This window comes from Triplophysa rosa, linkage group LG15, assembly GCF_024868665.1.
Source record: "Triplophysa rosa linkage group LG15, Trosa_1v2, whole genome shotgun sequence".
Taxonomy (NCBI): Eukaryota; Metazoa; Chordata; class Actinopteri; order Cypriniformes; family Nemacheilidae; genus Triplophysa; species Triplophysa rosa.
The window spans coordinates 21478377-21492377 of NC_079904.1; the positions used below are offsets into that span (position 1 = coordinate 21478377).

At 37.3% G+C, this 14001-nt stretch overlaps 1 protein-coding gene across 9 annotated transcripts in view; it reads right to left on the reverse strand.

The window, feature by feature from the left end:
- The window catches only part of LOC130565741 (centrosomal protein of 128 kDa-like), a 37424-nt gene that overhangs the window by 9853 nt on the left and 13570 nt on the right, over positions 1-14001 (reverse strand). For 5 of the 9 annotated variants that reach the window (XR_008964408.1, XM_057352779.1, XM_057352777.1 and 2 more), the window contains 4 exons: positions 13794-13970; positions 11139-11198; positions 10998-11048; positions 7628-7820 (listed from right to left, as the gene is read on the reverse strand). Coding sequence is in view for 8 of the 9 variants with exons in the window: in XM_057352779.1 (XP_057208762.1) it covers positions 7628-7820; positions 10998-11048; positions 11139-11198; positions 13794-13970 (481 nt within the window). In the remaining variant the exon portion in view is untranslated. Of the gene's footprint in view, positions 1-7627; positions 7821-7928; positions 7997-10997; positions 11053-11138; positions 11199-13793; positions 13971-14001 lie in introns of those variants that run through there. The other 4 variants (XM_057352780.1, XM_057352781.1, XM_057352782.1 and 1 more) reach the window with 4 other exon arrangements.

The window sequence follows — 14001 nt, forward strand, 5'->3', positions numbered from 1 at the left end:
CCACTAGGAGGCAGTAAATGTTGTAATGATTAAGTAATTGACTCACTCATTCATTTACTTAATTTGTTCAAACATCTGATGCATTTGGAAGTGAAGTAAATGGTTCGCCAGATTCAGAAAAGAAACGTAACGGTGTGTGTTGCTAAGAGATGAACAATTGTGCTTTGTCTATATAATTTAGTGGGGAAAACTGAGTAAATTGCGTCTATAACTTATTTATTGAACTGTTGTAAAAAGTCAACAACATTGGCATACATTATATTTGGGACAAAACCGGCACTAGTGATATTCCACTCGTATCCACAAGTTTCCGGAGGGCGCTACAGTAAAAATGAACGCGGGTACAACTTCCGGTGAAGTGACGGAAGTAGTGTATTGCACCTTGAATAACTTATTCTGATGACTGAGAATGAGACTGTGGTTCATATTTGGAATTGTAATACTGTTGGTTTCATGTGGGAATCCATTAAAAAAAATCGAAGCCGATGAGCAACACCTGCTGTTCACGGCTGCACTTACAAGCTTATTTCATGTCATAAAAAAGAACGCTTCACACACATATCTAAAGTTAAGATGGACTGCTCATGTGAGGGACTGTACAGTTTTAAAAAAACAAACTTTGAAAAAAATGTGGACCGCTTATCTCAAGCAAATAGATAACGAACATTAAACATCACTTAGACTAAATGTGCTTATAGTTTAAAAGGGAGTTCAAATAGATTCATGTAATCATCAACACACTGTATGGTCTTCAATAAAAACGCGAGACAGTAAACTGGATTTACAAGGATTCTTCACTGTATTTTATTAACGTGTTGTCAAAATTTGTTGGAATATATCACATCATGTGATGTGGACTACATTTTGTTTTTGGTGGTCACACCAGATAGTGATTGGTTTTCGGACCCCCTAAAACAGTAAAACTGCACATTTTTAGAGTGGCCTTTTTTTGTGGCCAGCCTAAGGTGAGGTGGATGGATTATCTCGGCAAAGGAGAAGTGCTCACTGATTTAAAATATCTACAAAAACACGTTAGATTAACAGCCTTAATTTATACCTAATGACACACAGTAAGTATATGATGACATTATCTTTACTTTTGGGTAAACTTTAAGTACAGAAATAGTGTTGACAAATATAACAGTTCCGGGCTTGAGGAGAATTAATCCATTAATAGTCAGATCAGATTTGACGGATTCAGTCTTTATAACTAGACCAGTCACATGCCCGAAAGAATATTTAAAGCCGTTCTTTATTTTCAGACACAAGTCAAGTAGAGGGAAAGATCCGCCTGAAAAGTGCTGTCAAAGACAAATGCACCCCGAGCAGCAGAGTGAAAGTAAATATTAGCATAACATCACTGACTGCAATCCCTTCCGGCCCTGTTTCTATTACGAGTGTAGAGCCTATAAGCAACATCTCTTCAGCTGTGATTGCCTACATCTTTTCTCTTTTTGTGTTGGATAGACTATACCTGACCGCAGAAGAGCACAGACACTTGATGGCTCAACTGGAGCTCAACAGGAGCAATTCAGAACTCTCATCTGCTCTGGAGGAAAGGCACCAGATGTGATGGACGTGAAATGAGAGAGTACATTTGAGACGAGGGATGTGTGGACATTTGTTATGATGTCATCCATGTCAGGAGAATAAAAACGATTCATTGGGTTGTTAAGGTCATCATTCAAAAGCGGTTCAGGTCTAACTGTGACTGTTAAGGTTTCAATCTGTTTTTGATTTGATCTTGTTTAAGGCCGTTTCTACAGCTATGGGCAAATTTGGCCTGAAGGACGTCAGGAAATAATCAATTTCTTGAGACCTACTTATTTTATTTGGTCTACCTAGATGAAAATGTTATTTTAGAGAAATTTAAAGAAACAAATGGGACAACTGCTAAAATACAATTTCACATTGATGTCTATTGACTTTTGATTACTGTCTTAGCAAATCTGAACGGAGCTTAGATCTCTGTAATTTGTGAGATTTCTAGGTAGACTTTCTAATGATCTAATGATGTCTAGAACAGTGTGGTTCTCAAACTTTTTTGTTGTTAGGCCCCCTTTGTGTAGGGTGCATCACTTTGTGGCCCCCCAAATAAAGACTTATAATCTTAAACTTAAAATTTTAATTATACCAAAAAACATATTCAGTTATACGATGCTGGAACATCAATTATTTTGATTGGTGGGCTTATTTTTTATGTTTGATTGCATAAAATTTATGATAAATTTCTATATTTCCTAAAATGCCACAAAATCTCCCCCTGGATCCATCTTACATTTACATTTATGCATTGGGCAGATGCTTTTTTTCCAAAGCGACTTACATTGAGTAATAAAGCTCAATACAACGGGAAGGAAGGAGGCGGGAACCGGCATCACTCAAACAATAAACTTTAATCAAAATAAATAAACAATAATCCAGCAAATAAAAGGCCGGCAGCCACCTCACGGTCGACTGCCGGCCACACGAACATAAACAAACTTAACCTGTTTCCGGGCCCGGGTCCTCTCTCTCGATGGTCCGGTCGCTCGTCCTCTTATGCTCCCGAGCTCCCCCGTGAAGCATACGGGGACCGGCGGTCGCACAGCTGACACTCGTTGCCACTTACGCCGCCGGCCCCGCCTTACCCGCCCCATGGCTCTCGCCCCGCCTTCCTCGCTACACATTGCATTGTATAATACATTTGTTTCCGACTATGTGCAATCCCCTGGGATCGAACCCATGACCTTTGCGTTGCTACCACTGAGCCACAGGAAAGCCCCCCAGTATAAGAAATCTTATACCCCCCAGTTCGAGAACCACTGGTATAGAAGTGATTTATTACGGAGACCTGGAGGGGACATGCTCGTTTCACTTAGTTTTGTTGTGGCCACGAGATATTACCTCGTGGGAACGTGATAATATGTTGTGGCCACGAGATGTTACCTCGTGGGAACGCGATATTATGTTGTGGCAACGAGATCAGCTTGTTGAGGTAACGACATCCTTATGTTGTGGCCACGCGATGTGAAGTCGTTCCCTCAAGATCCGATGGTGAGGGAACAACATCCTTTCTCGTGGCCACGACTTCGTATGTTGAGGGAACGACTTCCTTATCTTGTGGCCACGACTTAGTATGTTGAGGGAACGACATCCTTATCTTGTGGCCACGACTTAAATGCGTGCGCGTCTATTAGCGCTAACTATCAGAAATAGATAGGACTATAATAATATTTATTTTTAATTAAGATATAGCGCTGAACTAATTAAAAAACACACATTCGTTTCCTTTTAGTCGTTTCTATTTTTTCCTGTGATAAATTAATAGGTTTAATTGCGATATGGCTGGGCTGCACGATTAAGTCAAAAGCATATTTTTTACATTATTCCCCTTGATATTGTAATTGTAATTATTAATGATGATTCGTCTTTACATTTTATAATGATTTCAAGGCTCCAATTTCGGCGCGGGATTGCGCATAATTTAAATCGCCTTAATAATGCGAGAAGTTCCGGCACAAGTGTTGGCCTATTTGCTTAATCTCGGATCAAATAATGAAATAAACATACTGACGAGAACGAAATGAAATCAACATGTGAAACAGTCTGTCTTTATTCTAGAATTTAATTATACAATCTCCGTACCAGCCTTCTCTGTCTTTAGGTCAAACTGGCCCATATTGCTTATACTGCGCTTCTGGAGCACTCCATCTTGTCCGAAAAGCAAAGTATGAAGTTATAAGCCTATTTCATACAGAGATCTCGGAAAATGAACTATCGGAAATAGTTCACGCATAATGTGTCCCAGGATTTGTCTCGGGATGTCATATTATCACGCAAAATGTGTTGCAGGATCGTTCGATTTTGGTTCACACTGCCAGTGATTTTCTGGAATGTGTGCGTGCGTTCACACACATATCGTAAAGTTCCAGCAAATATATAACATGTAATGTACTGTGTTACGTGCAATTTTTTTGTGAACGGTTAGGGCTGTCATGGTGAATGAAATTTACTTGCGGTGGTTTAGGTGGCTCAATAGCCACTTTCCTTATATTTAGTTCCAAATATAGGCCCAAATAAGTTTTATTGTTGGGTTATTATTATGTTGTATATATTGTTGCTTTTTAAATGTTAAATAAAGTACTTTATATTTATATATTTATTGGTAATTGCAGAACAACTAAGTACAATAAGAACAGCGCTTTTCTAAGATAATGATTAAGCCCAGCCAGCTTATATATAAGATAAATATGAAAAAAAATAAAAAATTAAAGCAAATTGTTGTTCAGTGCATTTTTAAAGTGCCTTAATTCAATATATTATGCACGCAACGGAGTCTTAAGGAAGTAAAAATTAGACCGTATTTTTGCAACTGCAATATACAGCAGGGCATTTTACTGTAATATACAGTGATTGTAATAATAGTAATATACAAATATTGAATAATAATAAACGATTAGTGAATGGATGGAAAAAACAGTTTGGTGCAATAGATAGAATTATTTATTGCCAATTTTCATTTGAAAGCTGTCTTGCACCATCGCGCGCAATACAATAATAGGCAATTGGTTGTGACACTTGCACTAGAGGGGATACGGTTCGGGTCACTTGGCTGTTGTTGTGCACTATTATTCCAATAATGACACTTGCTTGTTGGTTGACGCGTTTATTCTGGACAGTCTATGGTTGGTTCATTGTACTTTCCATAGGCGTAATTTGAGGGTGAGACAGATGGGATATGTCCCCACCACGTTTTGTCGATTGTGTCCCGACCACTTATTGGAAGAAATAAAAAATAAACGTGTGGAAGGTGTGTATAGGGCCATTAACATTTAAAAACGCGCCGTCTGTCGTTGCATACCATCAGACCACCAATGCCGCTTTCAGTGCGTTTGACGCGCGTCTACATTTATAATAAAAAATCTGAGCACACAAAAGGCTCGAGTCACACGACATAACACAAACGGCCAGTAAAGAAAAAAGAAAGGCATAACAATCTTAATTCTTTAAAATATGAGTCATACATGTAACAAACAACAGCGCTTAACTGCACCCTATTGATATGAATTGTCATTATTGTTCTCATTATGCTGTGGCGATCGTCTATTGCAAGATAAATTAAGTATTTGATGCAAATAATTCGTCATTCGTTACATTTATATAGCTCCTTTCTGAGTACTCAAATGGAAAAAGTAATTTCATAATGTATAGTTCAAAACAAAATGTAAAAGTTCGTTATTTGCTCTCTTTTTTACTAAACGTAGCCGACGTTATTTGCCAATATATACATGACCAAAGTAATAAAAAGTGAAAGTAAGATTTTTTCTTGTCATGAATGAATAAGTCTATATTGTAAAATTAAAATACCTTATGGTAGGGCTGCATGATTAGGGCAAAATCATTACTTGTATAGCCTTGTCTATAGCATTGTCTTTGCGATTATTAATGTTGATAAACTTTACATCGAAATTGTTTTTTAAACGTTTTAAAACTCTGTGAGGCAACTGCATGCCCTATTCTTTATATAAACATTATGCTCCTGAAATAATTGATTATCCTACGGTTGTATCGTCTTAAAAGCATAATAAACTCGTGCTTCTTTCGCGCTATGAATAAATAATTTTTTTCTAATTGTAATGTACCGCAGTCAAGTGCGTAGTTTGGTTTGGGAACCCTGAGAGCTGGAGTCGAAAGCCGCAGCGGAGGAGCTGATGGACAGACCTGTTCTCGAGAATATAGGCCTATATATATATATATATATAATCTTGTATGCAGAATGACAGGCTGTGAATCCAATGGAATCTGAAACACAAAACAAACGTAACGTGCACTCTCCTTGTGCGTTAGCGCACATAGCACAAAGTCTTTATTTATCATTATTTATTGTTATTTCTTCTAGGTTTTGCAGTTAAAACATTTGCCATTACGAGAGAGATGATCAGTAAAGAGGACTCTATTTTACAGTAAAATGCCCTGCTGTATATTGCAGTTGCAAAAATACGGTCTAATTTTAACTTCCTTAAGACTCCGTTGCGTGCATAATATATTGAATTAAGGCACTTTAAAAATGCACTGAACAACAATTTGCTTTAATTTTTTATTTTTTTTCATATTTATCTTATATATAAGCTGGCTGGGCTTAATCATTATCTTAGAAAAGCGCTGTTCTTATTGTACTTAGTTGTTCTGCAATTACCAATAAATATATAAATATAAAGTACTTTATTTAACATTTAAAAAGCAACAATATATACAACATAATAATAACCCAACAATAAAACTTATTTGGGCCTATATTTGGAACTAAATATAAGGAAAGTGGCTATTGAGCCACCTAAACCACCGCAAGTAAATTTCATTCACCATGACAGCCCTAACCGTTCACAAAAAAATTGCACGTAACACAGTACATTACATGTTATATATTTGCTGGAACTTTACGATATGTGTGTGAACGCACGCACACATTCCAGAAAATCACTGGCAGTGTGAACCAAAATCGAACGATCCTGCAACACATTTTGCGTGATAATATGACATCCCGAGACAAATCCTGGGACACATTATGCGTGAACTATTTCCGATAGTTCATTTTCCGAGATCTCTGTATGAAATAGGCTTATAACTTCATACTTTGCTTTTCGGACAAGATGGAGTGCTCCAGAAGCGCAGTATAAGCAATATGGGCCAGTTTGACCTAAAGACAGAGAAGGCTGGTACGGAGATTGTATAATTAAATTCTAGAATAAAGACAGACTGTTTCACATGTTGATTTCATTTCGTTCTCGTCAGTATGTTTATTTCATTATTTGATCCGAGATTAAGCAAATAGGCCAACACTTGTGCCGGAACTTCTCGCATTATTAAGGCGATTTAAATTATGCGCAATCCCGCGCCGAAATTGGAGCCTTGAAATCATTATAAAATGTAAAGACGAATCATCATTAATAATTACAATTACAATATCAAGGGGAATAATGTAAAAAATATGCTTTTGACTTAATCGTGCAGCCCAGCCATATCGCAATTAAACCTATTAATTTATCACAGGAAAAAATAGAAACGACTAAAAGGAAACGAATGTGTGTTTTTTAATTAGTTCAGCGCTATATCTTAATTAAAAATAAATATTATTATAGTCCTATCTATTTCTGATAGTTAGCGCTAATAGACGCGCACGCATTTAAGTCGGGCCACAAGATAAGGATGTCGTTCCCTCAACAATAAGCGTGGCAAAGTAGGTCGTCACACGAAGTCGTCACGAGATAAGGATGTCGTTTCAACATACGATCGTCCACGGAGTTTGTTCCCTACCATCGGATCTTGAGGGAACGACTTCACATCGCGTGGCCACAACATAAGGATGTCGTTACCTCAACAAGCTGATCTCGTTGCCACAACATAATATCGCGTTCCCACGAGGTAATCTCGTGGCCACAACAAACACTAAGTGAAACGAAGCATGTCCCCTCCGGTTCGTAATTTATAACACAGATCTCATCTTGTCTATTGAAATGTTTGCACTTTCAGTCCATGTTGGGTAGTCTGGTTTTCTTAAATAATGTGTTTTTATTCACATTTGGAAAAAAGATCAATTACATGACACGAATCTGCCTCAACAACAGTTGAGAGACAGAGTCAGTACCTCTCTTCTCTGATTGGATGTCTTGAAGGAGCCGGTCCTGCTGGGTAATACGGTCCAGGAGGCTCTGCTGTTCGGAGTCTCTGCTTTGTTTCAAAGTTTTTGTTTGCTCCTTCTGCTGCTGTAGCGTCCTCTTTAGCCTCCTGTCCATCGCCTCCCGCTCACGCACCTCCTCACAAAGCCAGTGGAGCTTCGTCTGAAAACACAGACAGACACACTGAACACACGTCTGCATGTGGGACTGTAAAAAAGTTGCTGAAAAAATGCTGAATATTTCCAAATACCACACTATAGCTTTCATTACCTGTTTGAATACAAATTCTGACATCATTTATTCACCCTTATGTCGTTCAAAACCTGTATGCGATTATTCTGTGGAATGCAAGAGGAGATATTTTGAGAAATGTCTGAGTGGTTTTGTGTCCATACAATGTAATGCGGGGCAATGTTGTTTGGTTATCAACGTTGTTCAAAATATATTTTTTTGTGTTCTGGAGAAAAAAATCATGAAGGTTTTGAATGGCATGAGGATGAGTAAATAATGGCAGAATTTTCATTTTTTTAGTGAACTATAACTTTAATGGGATGATCATTTTTTTATTAGCCCGAGATGACACCTAACTAGTTGAGTTCAGTGTGCACATGACAGAATCTATTCTGATCTTATTTTTGACATACAAAGCTGTTCAAAGTCGCAAAATTCTCGATATGCAAATGTTGTCACACCACACCTACACTAAAAACAAACACCTTTGAGAAGATGAGAACGAGCCACAGCAGAAAAGAGTCTAACAGAATGTGAAGACAAGACACATTATCTATAATATAGCATTCTAGACTTTTTACAAGCCCTCATGAAGTTATAAAATCCCTGATATGAGTCAAGTGTTGAAATCAGTAAGAATTGGAGGACAAGATGGGGCTCTTAAAAAAAAGGAAAAGAAAGGTTGAGGTGCTTTGGCAAACAGTGCCTTTGTACATGCTAAACAGTGCTTTGTACATGCTAAATTGAAAGAATGGTTCTGAGTGGTTGGATCTTTAAGATGTAATGTCTAATTTATAAAAAAATATTTAATAAATTAAAATAAAACGTCACACATTTATCTCAGACCTGTGGAAAACACTCCATTACATATACACTGGAGTCCAGATGACAAGATGTTTCTGTTTTTCTTGCTGAAATGAACTATACTACTATTATTTGATATTTCTAATACATGATGAATATGAATGTGTCAAACAATCAATATTTATAATCAATATGTTAAAAAGTGAGGCTATATTTGATAGATAGTACCTCAAGAATGTCAGACATGTCAGACATTAATATCAAATATTTGCATATTTGCTGAGTGACTTTTTATAGAACGTTAAATAATTTGACTAATTTTACACCATGAAGCTTCATAGTTTAAACTATAAAGTTTTAAAGGAACAATTGGAAATAGTAGAACACTTGAAAAGTAACTAAAATAACAATAGTTTTCACTGTTTTGCAAATTCCACAACCGAACTCTTCGGTGAAATTAGTTATGAAAGGATGTTTTCAAACATTAACATTAAAAAAAGTATATAAACATTAAAAGTAACATCATGGCCTTGTTTTGTAATTTACCTCCTGCCTTTTGCATGTTAATGTACAAGCCGAAGCATCTCAGATTTTCCATAAAGAAAAAACAAAACACATGCCTTAGTTTGTTTAAAATAGTCAGATTCCAATAGCTATGACGCATATACAAATATTTGTATGATAATATTAATATTAATCAACTAGGTTTTTATATAGCGCCTTTAAAAGGTACACCTCGAGGCGCATTTCAAAGATATTTGTTTTTCAGAATGTTTAACCAGAATAAACCCGAAGGGACACTTCACCCAAAAGTATTTCATAATTTTATTTTCCTCATGTCATTCCAAACCTGTATGACTTTATTTCTTCTGCAGAACAAAGCTATTTTAAAGAATGTTGGTAACCAAACAACATTGGTCACCATTCACTTCCACTCAGTGTTGGGTGTAACTAGTTACTAAGTAATTAGTTACTATAATTAAATTACTTTTCCTTTGAAAAAGTAAAGTAAGGGATTACTCTTATTTTCTGTAATTTTATTACAGTTACTTCTGATGTAATTAAACTAAATACTTTGTGTAATATATGTGTGTGCAATAGTGGAATTGACATCAAAATTCCAAGTCTTACTTTAAAATCCATGCTTTAATGTATCATTCTCACATTTGTAATACTTTGGTCAGTTAATAAGAGTACTTTATGTAGTTTTATATTATTTATTTGAATGAATTAAAATAGCCGTTTCATGTCTATCCTTGAATCACTTAACTAATCAAGGTTGATGTAGGATATAGAAAGTAATTAGTAATAAGTAACTACATACTTTTCGGAGAGAGTAATTTGTACAGTAATCTAATTACACTGTTGAATATGTAATTAGTAACTAGTAGTTAATTACTTTTTCAGAGTAACTTACCCAACACTGCTTCCACTGTATGGACACAAAACCACTGAAACATTTCTCAAAATATCTTCTTTCGTGTTCCCAAAAGAAATAAGCAGTTTTGGATGATACAAGGGTGAATAAATAACGGAATATTTATTTTTGGGTGAACTATCCCCTCAAGTGGGAAAATGATGCGTTTGTAAATGTGCTGGAATCGGGTGGTCTGATGTAAATGATATTCTAAGATTTCAGACTATTGGTGTATTTTGTAAATAGAACCACCAAATTAGAAAACAACCAACCCCAGTTCCTTTGTGGCATTTTCTTACAGTGTTGTGCTGTTTTAAGGGTGAAACGTAAAATATAGAAATATTTAAGAAAGTCAAAACTCGCACATTAATAAATAATACTTGCAACCTGCAACTTGTTTTGGTTTAGTCATCATTTGAAATCCAACTATCCACAAACGTACTTTAAAGACACCGTGAATGAAACCATCAACAAATACATTGTCTGCATCTTTACATTTTTGTTCAATCAAATGCTTTATAAAAATAGCAATACACCCTTCGCCATTATCATCGACTCTTATTAGAAATCCCCATGCCAAACTTTGACCAACATTGGCCAAACTTTCTGTTTCAATACACCACTACAGCAAATAAAACCACTTGTCAAGCCATATCATGGGGGCTTTAAATGCAACGATTCAATTCATTCAATCAAGGTGTCTCAATACATTCCTCTGCACATCTCCCTTATAAAGCAAACCTGATTTCTCACTGAAACCTAAATGTGTTCTGGGACATTGCTGTAGGAAAGGATTGAGAAGCCTTGCTCGCATAACGACAAACACACAGCAACAAACTAGCAACATGCACATCTAAAGGGGTCACAAACATTTTCGAAAATAAAACCTGATCAAACGTGAGATAAGTCCCTGAGAGCTGGAAGATGTTTCCATCAGTCTATCTGAGACGGTAAAGAACAGCAGCTGTGTTAAGATGAACCGTGTCTGCTAGAGAAATGACCACTGTGACCTGTGTTCAAGGACGTACCTTAGCCTCAGCGAGCCAGCGATGAGGATCCTTCTGCAGTCCTGGAGTTAGTGTAATAGCCTACAATACAGAAACACAGTAAAGAGTTCAATTTAAATGGGAAACAAATTGCCAACAAAACGTCTATTCTCGCTCAGGTCCATTAGCAGACTTTCAATGTGAAAGAGGCTATGTCTGTAGTACAAAGGGTTTATTCGTTGCAAATTATTTCACATGGCAAAGACAAAAGCAGCTTCCGAACCCAGCGTATGGCCTTTCGGAAAAAACTGCTATAGCAGAAACATGTTGAGCAAAAATAAACGGAAAATATCAGAATGTTCCTCAAATGTTTGTGTCGATTTTAAATTGGTCCAGGATCATTGATCATTGATTGATCTACAGTAAAGTAGAGATGCATCGATATGTCGGCCAATAATCGGTAATTATTAATTGGTAGTTCTTAATCGGAAAGTTGAGAAATATTAATTCAATCTTCAGAATCGGTCTCGGCAGATATTACCCTGAATAATTGAATCTGTATCGGAAAATGTTTGTATCAGTGCATCTACAAGAAAGTATTTTGGCTGACATTATTAGGTAAGGGATAATATACAGGCAGCCGGTTGTTATCGCAGAAATAAGGCCCGACAGTGTGAGCAGGACGTGACGCGAAGCGGAAGGTCTTGTACATTATCCCGCTTATTACACGGCTCTTTTTTGAAAAAAAAAAACTAGACATAAAATGTGAATTGGAAATATGTTATTAGCTCATTTTTACCTAATGCTGACGTTCTGCGAGGAAAAGCCGTTTAGTTTCGGCTTTAAAGTAAGAAACGACGTTCAAACGTCACGAACAGGCAAATTGGTTTAATCATTTGTAAATATAATGTCATATACTGTATGTTATTAAAAGACATATTTATAGTTAAATATTAAACCGCCCCTCTCAAAATGATTTGCAGCATCCGGGTTACAGGGTGTTATTAGTTTTGAGCGGTTGTTATTTGAAAATAACAACCCTTGGAATGTCGCGGCTGGCCAATCAGAATCAAGCATTCAAATGAGCCCTGTAATAAAAGGCTTTAACACATGTATAACATGCTGTTGCATGTGTGCAAATTTTGCATGAATGTTAGGGATGTAACGATTCACCGTGAGCCGGTTGAAAGTCGGTTCTTGAAAATCGCAGTACATGTTTTGAACAGCAGGGGTCGCTGTTTTTCTGCAAACTTGGTAAACGTGGATATGCTGATATTTCTTAAAAGAAGTAAAAGTTAGGAAAAGCACAGACAAAGTCTTTTGTATCATTCATTTTTTATTTGATTTGGAATTTGTTTTAAAACTGCAATTAAGTTTTGTTATTTGACATAAATACATTTTATTTGACAAAGAATTGTGCAGCATTAGAGAAATAATAAAAGGGCAGTTGTTCATTTTAAAATTTCCTCAACTCATTCTGTAAAACAATCGTGATTAAATCACATCATGAGATCAGAATCGTGAATTGCATCGCATCGTGAGCTGAGTGAATCGCTACATCCCTGATGAATGTTGTTCATCTAAAAACGTAGAAGTTTAAACGGTAAATTATTCCCGAATTGCTCACCGCCAGCCTCCTCGGATGCGCCGCCGGAGCAAACCTCCCTGATCTTTGGCTCTGTGGGAAACCCCCAACGCACGCTCAAATCATTTTGCCAAACAAAACAAGCAGATTTACAAATTTGTCATTTAAGTTGTACGCCTTCACAGCGAGCGTGCACGGGAGGTTCTGTCACCTTTTGAAAAAAAAATGTGGGGGTGGATTGTGTTCCCCGACAGCTCTTGCAGTTCATTGTCACGTTGGATGGCGTTTGAACACAGCCGTATATCTTTAGACTGCTGACACAAACACATGACGGGGGAGGGAAGCCATTTTGGCACTTTTTTCCCCGAACGATCAAAAGGTGGCTGCCGGCAGCAGATAAAAAGGTGTGAAGGCTGCGTACAACCTTAAAGTGGAATGAAAGGTGGATGGTGACAACTGGAGTTGTGAGTACAGATAGCGTGCAAAAAGCAGGGAAAGAGTTCACGGTTTGGAAAACCGACTTGTGTTCATCTGGCGGGAACACATAGCACTATGAGAGCTTGTCTTTAATGTAACATATGTTTGTATTTTTTGTTGAATAACATCGGAATTCACGGTTATTGTCAAAACCGGCATACAAACATCTTCAACGATCACAACGGAAGCTATTTGTGAGGACTATTCACATTCACACTGTTCCAAATGGCCAACCTGTTGAAAAAAACAGCATATGCTGGTTTGGTATGTTTTGATGCTGGTTTAAGATGGTCCTTAGCTGGCAAACCAGCACCAAAACATACATAACCCAGCATATGCTGTTTTTTTCAACAGGGCAATCGGAGCTAATCTAGAAAAAGTCACGAACACGGCTTCTATTTCTGATTCATTTGACAGTTAATGATTTAACTCATTTTCATGAGAACTGACACACACCATCACCACAGACACAATTAGAAATCACAAAAACATTTCTGTAGTACGACATGGTTGCGCATATTGGAAAATCCATAAATAGATGAGCCTATTTGTGGAGCAGGATTAGACAAGCTTGGAGGCTTACATCAATATGTATGAAGTGATTGAATGCGGTATGTGCGAGCGTGTGTGGGTACTTGAAGCTTGGCGTCGGAGTCTTTTGACAGGAACTGGCAGGCTGAGTCAATCTGAGCCCCTATGGCGTGAAGGATGGACTCCTGCTCCGTCTGGAGGCCCGTGACCCTCTCACGCAGCTCCGCCGTCGAGTCCTCTGCAGTTTGTCTTTTCTCCTCAGCCCTCTCTGCCAGCTTTACCTACAGGAAACATTAACATGACATCGGATAT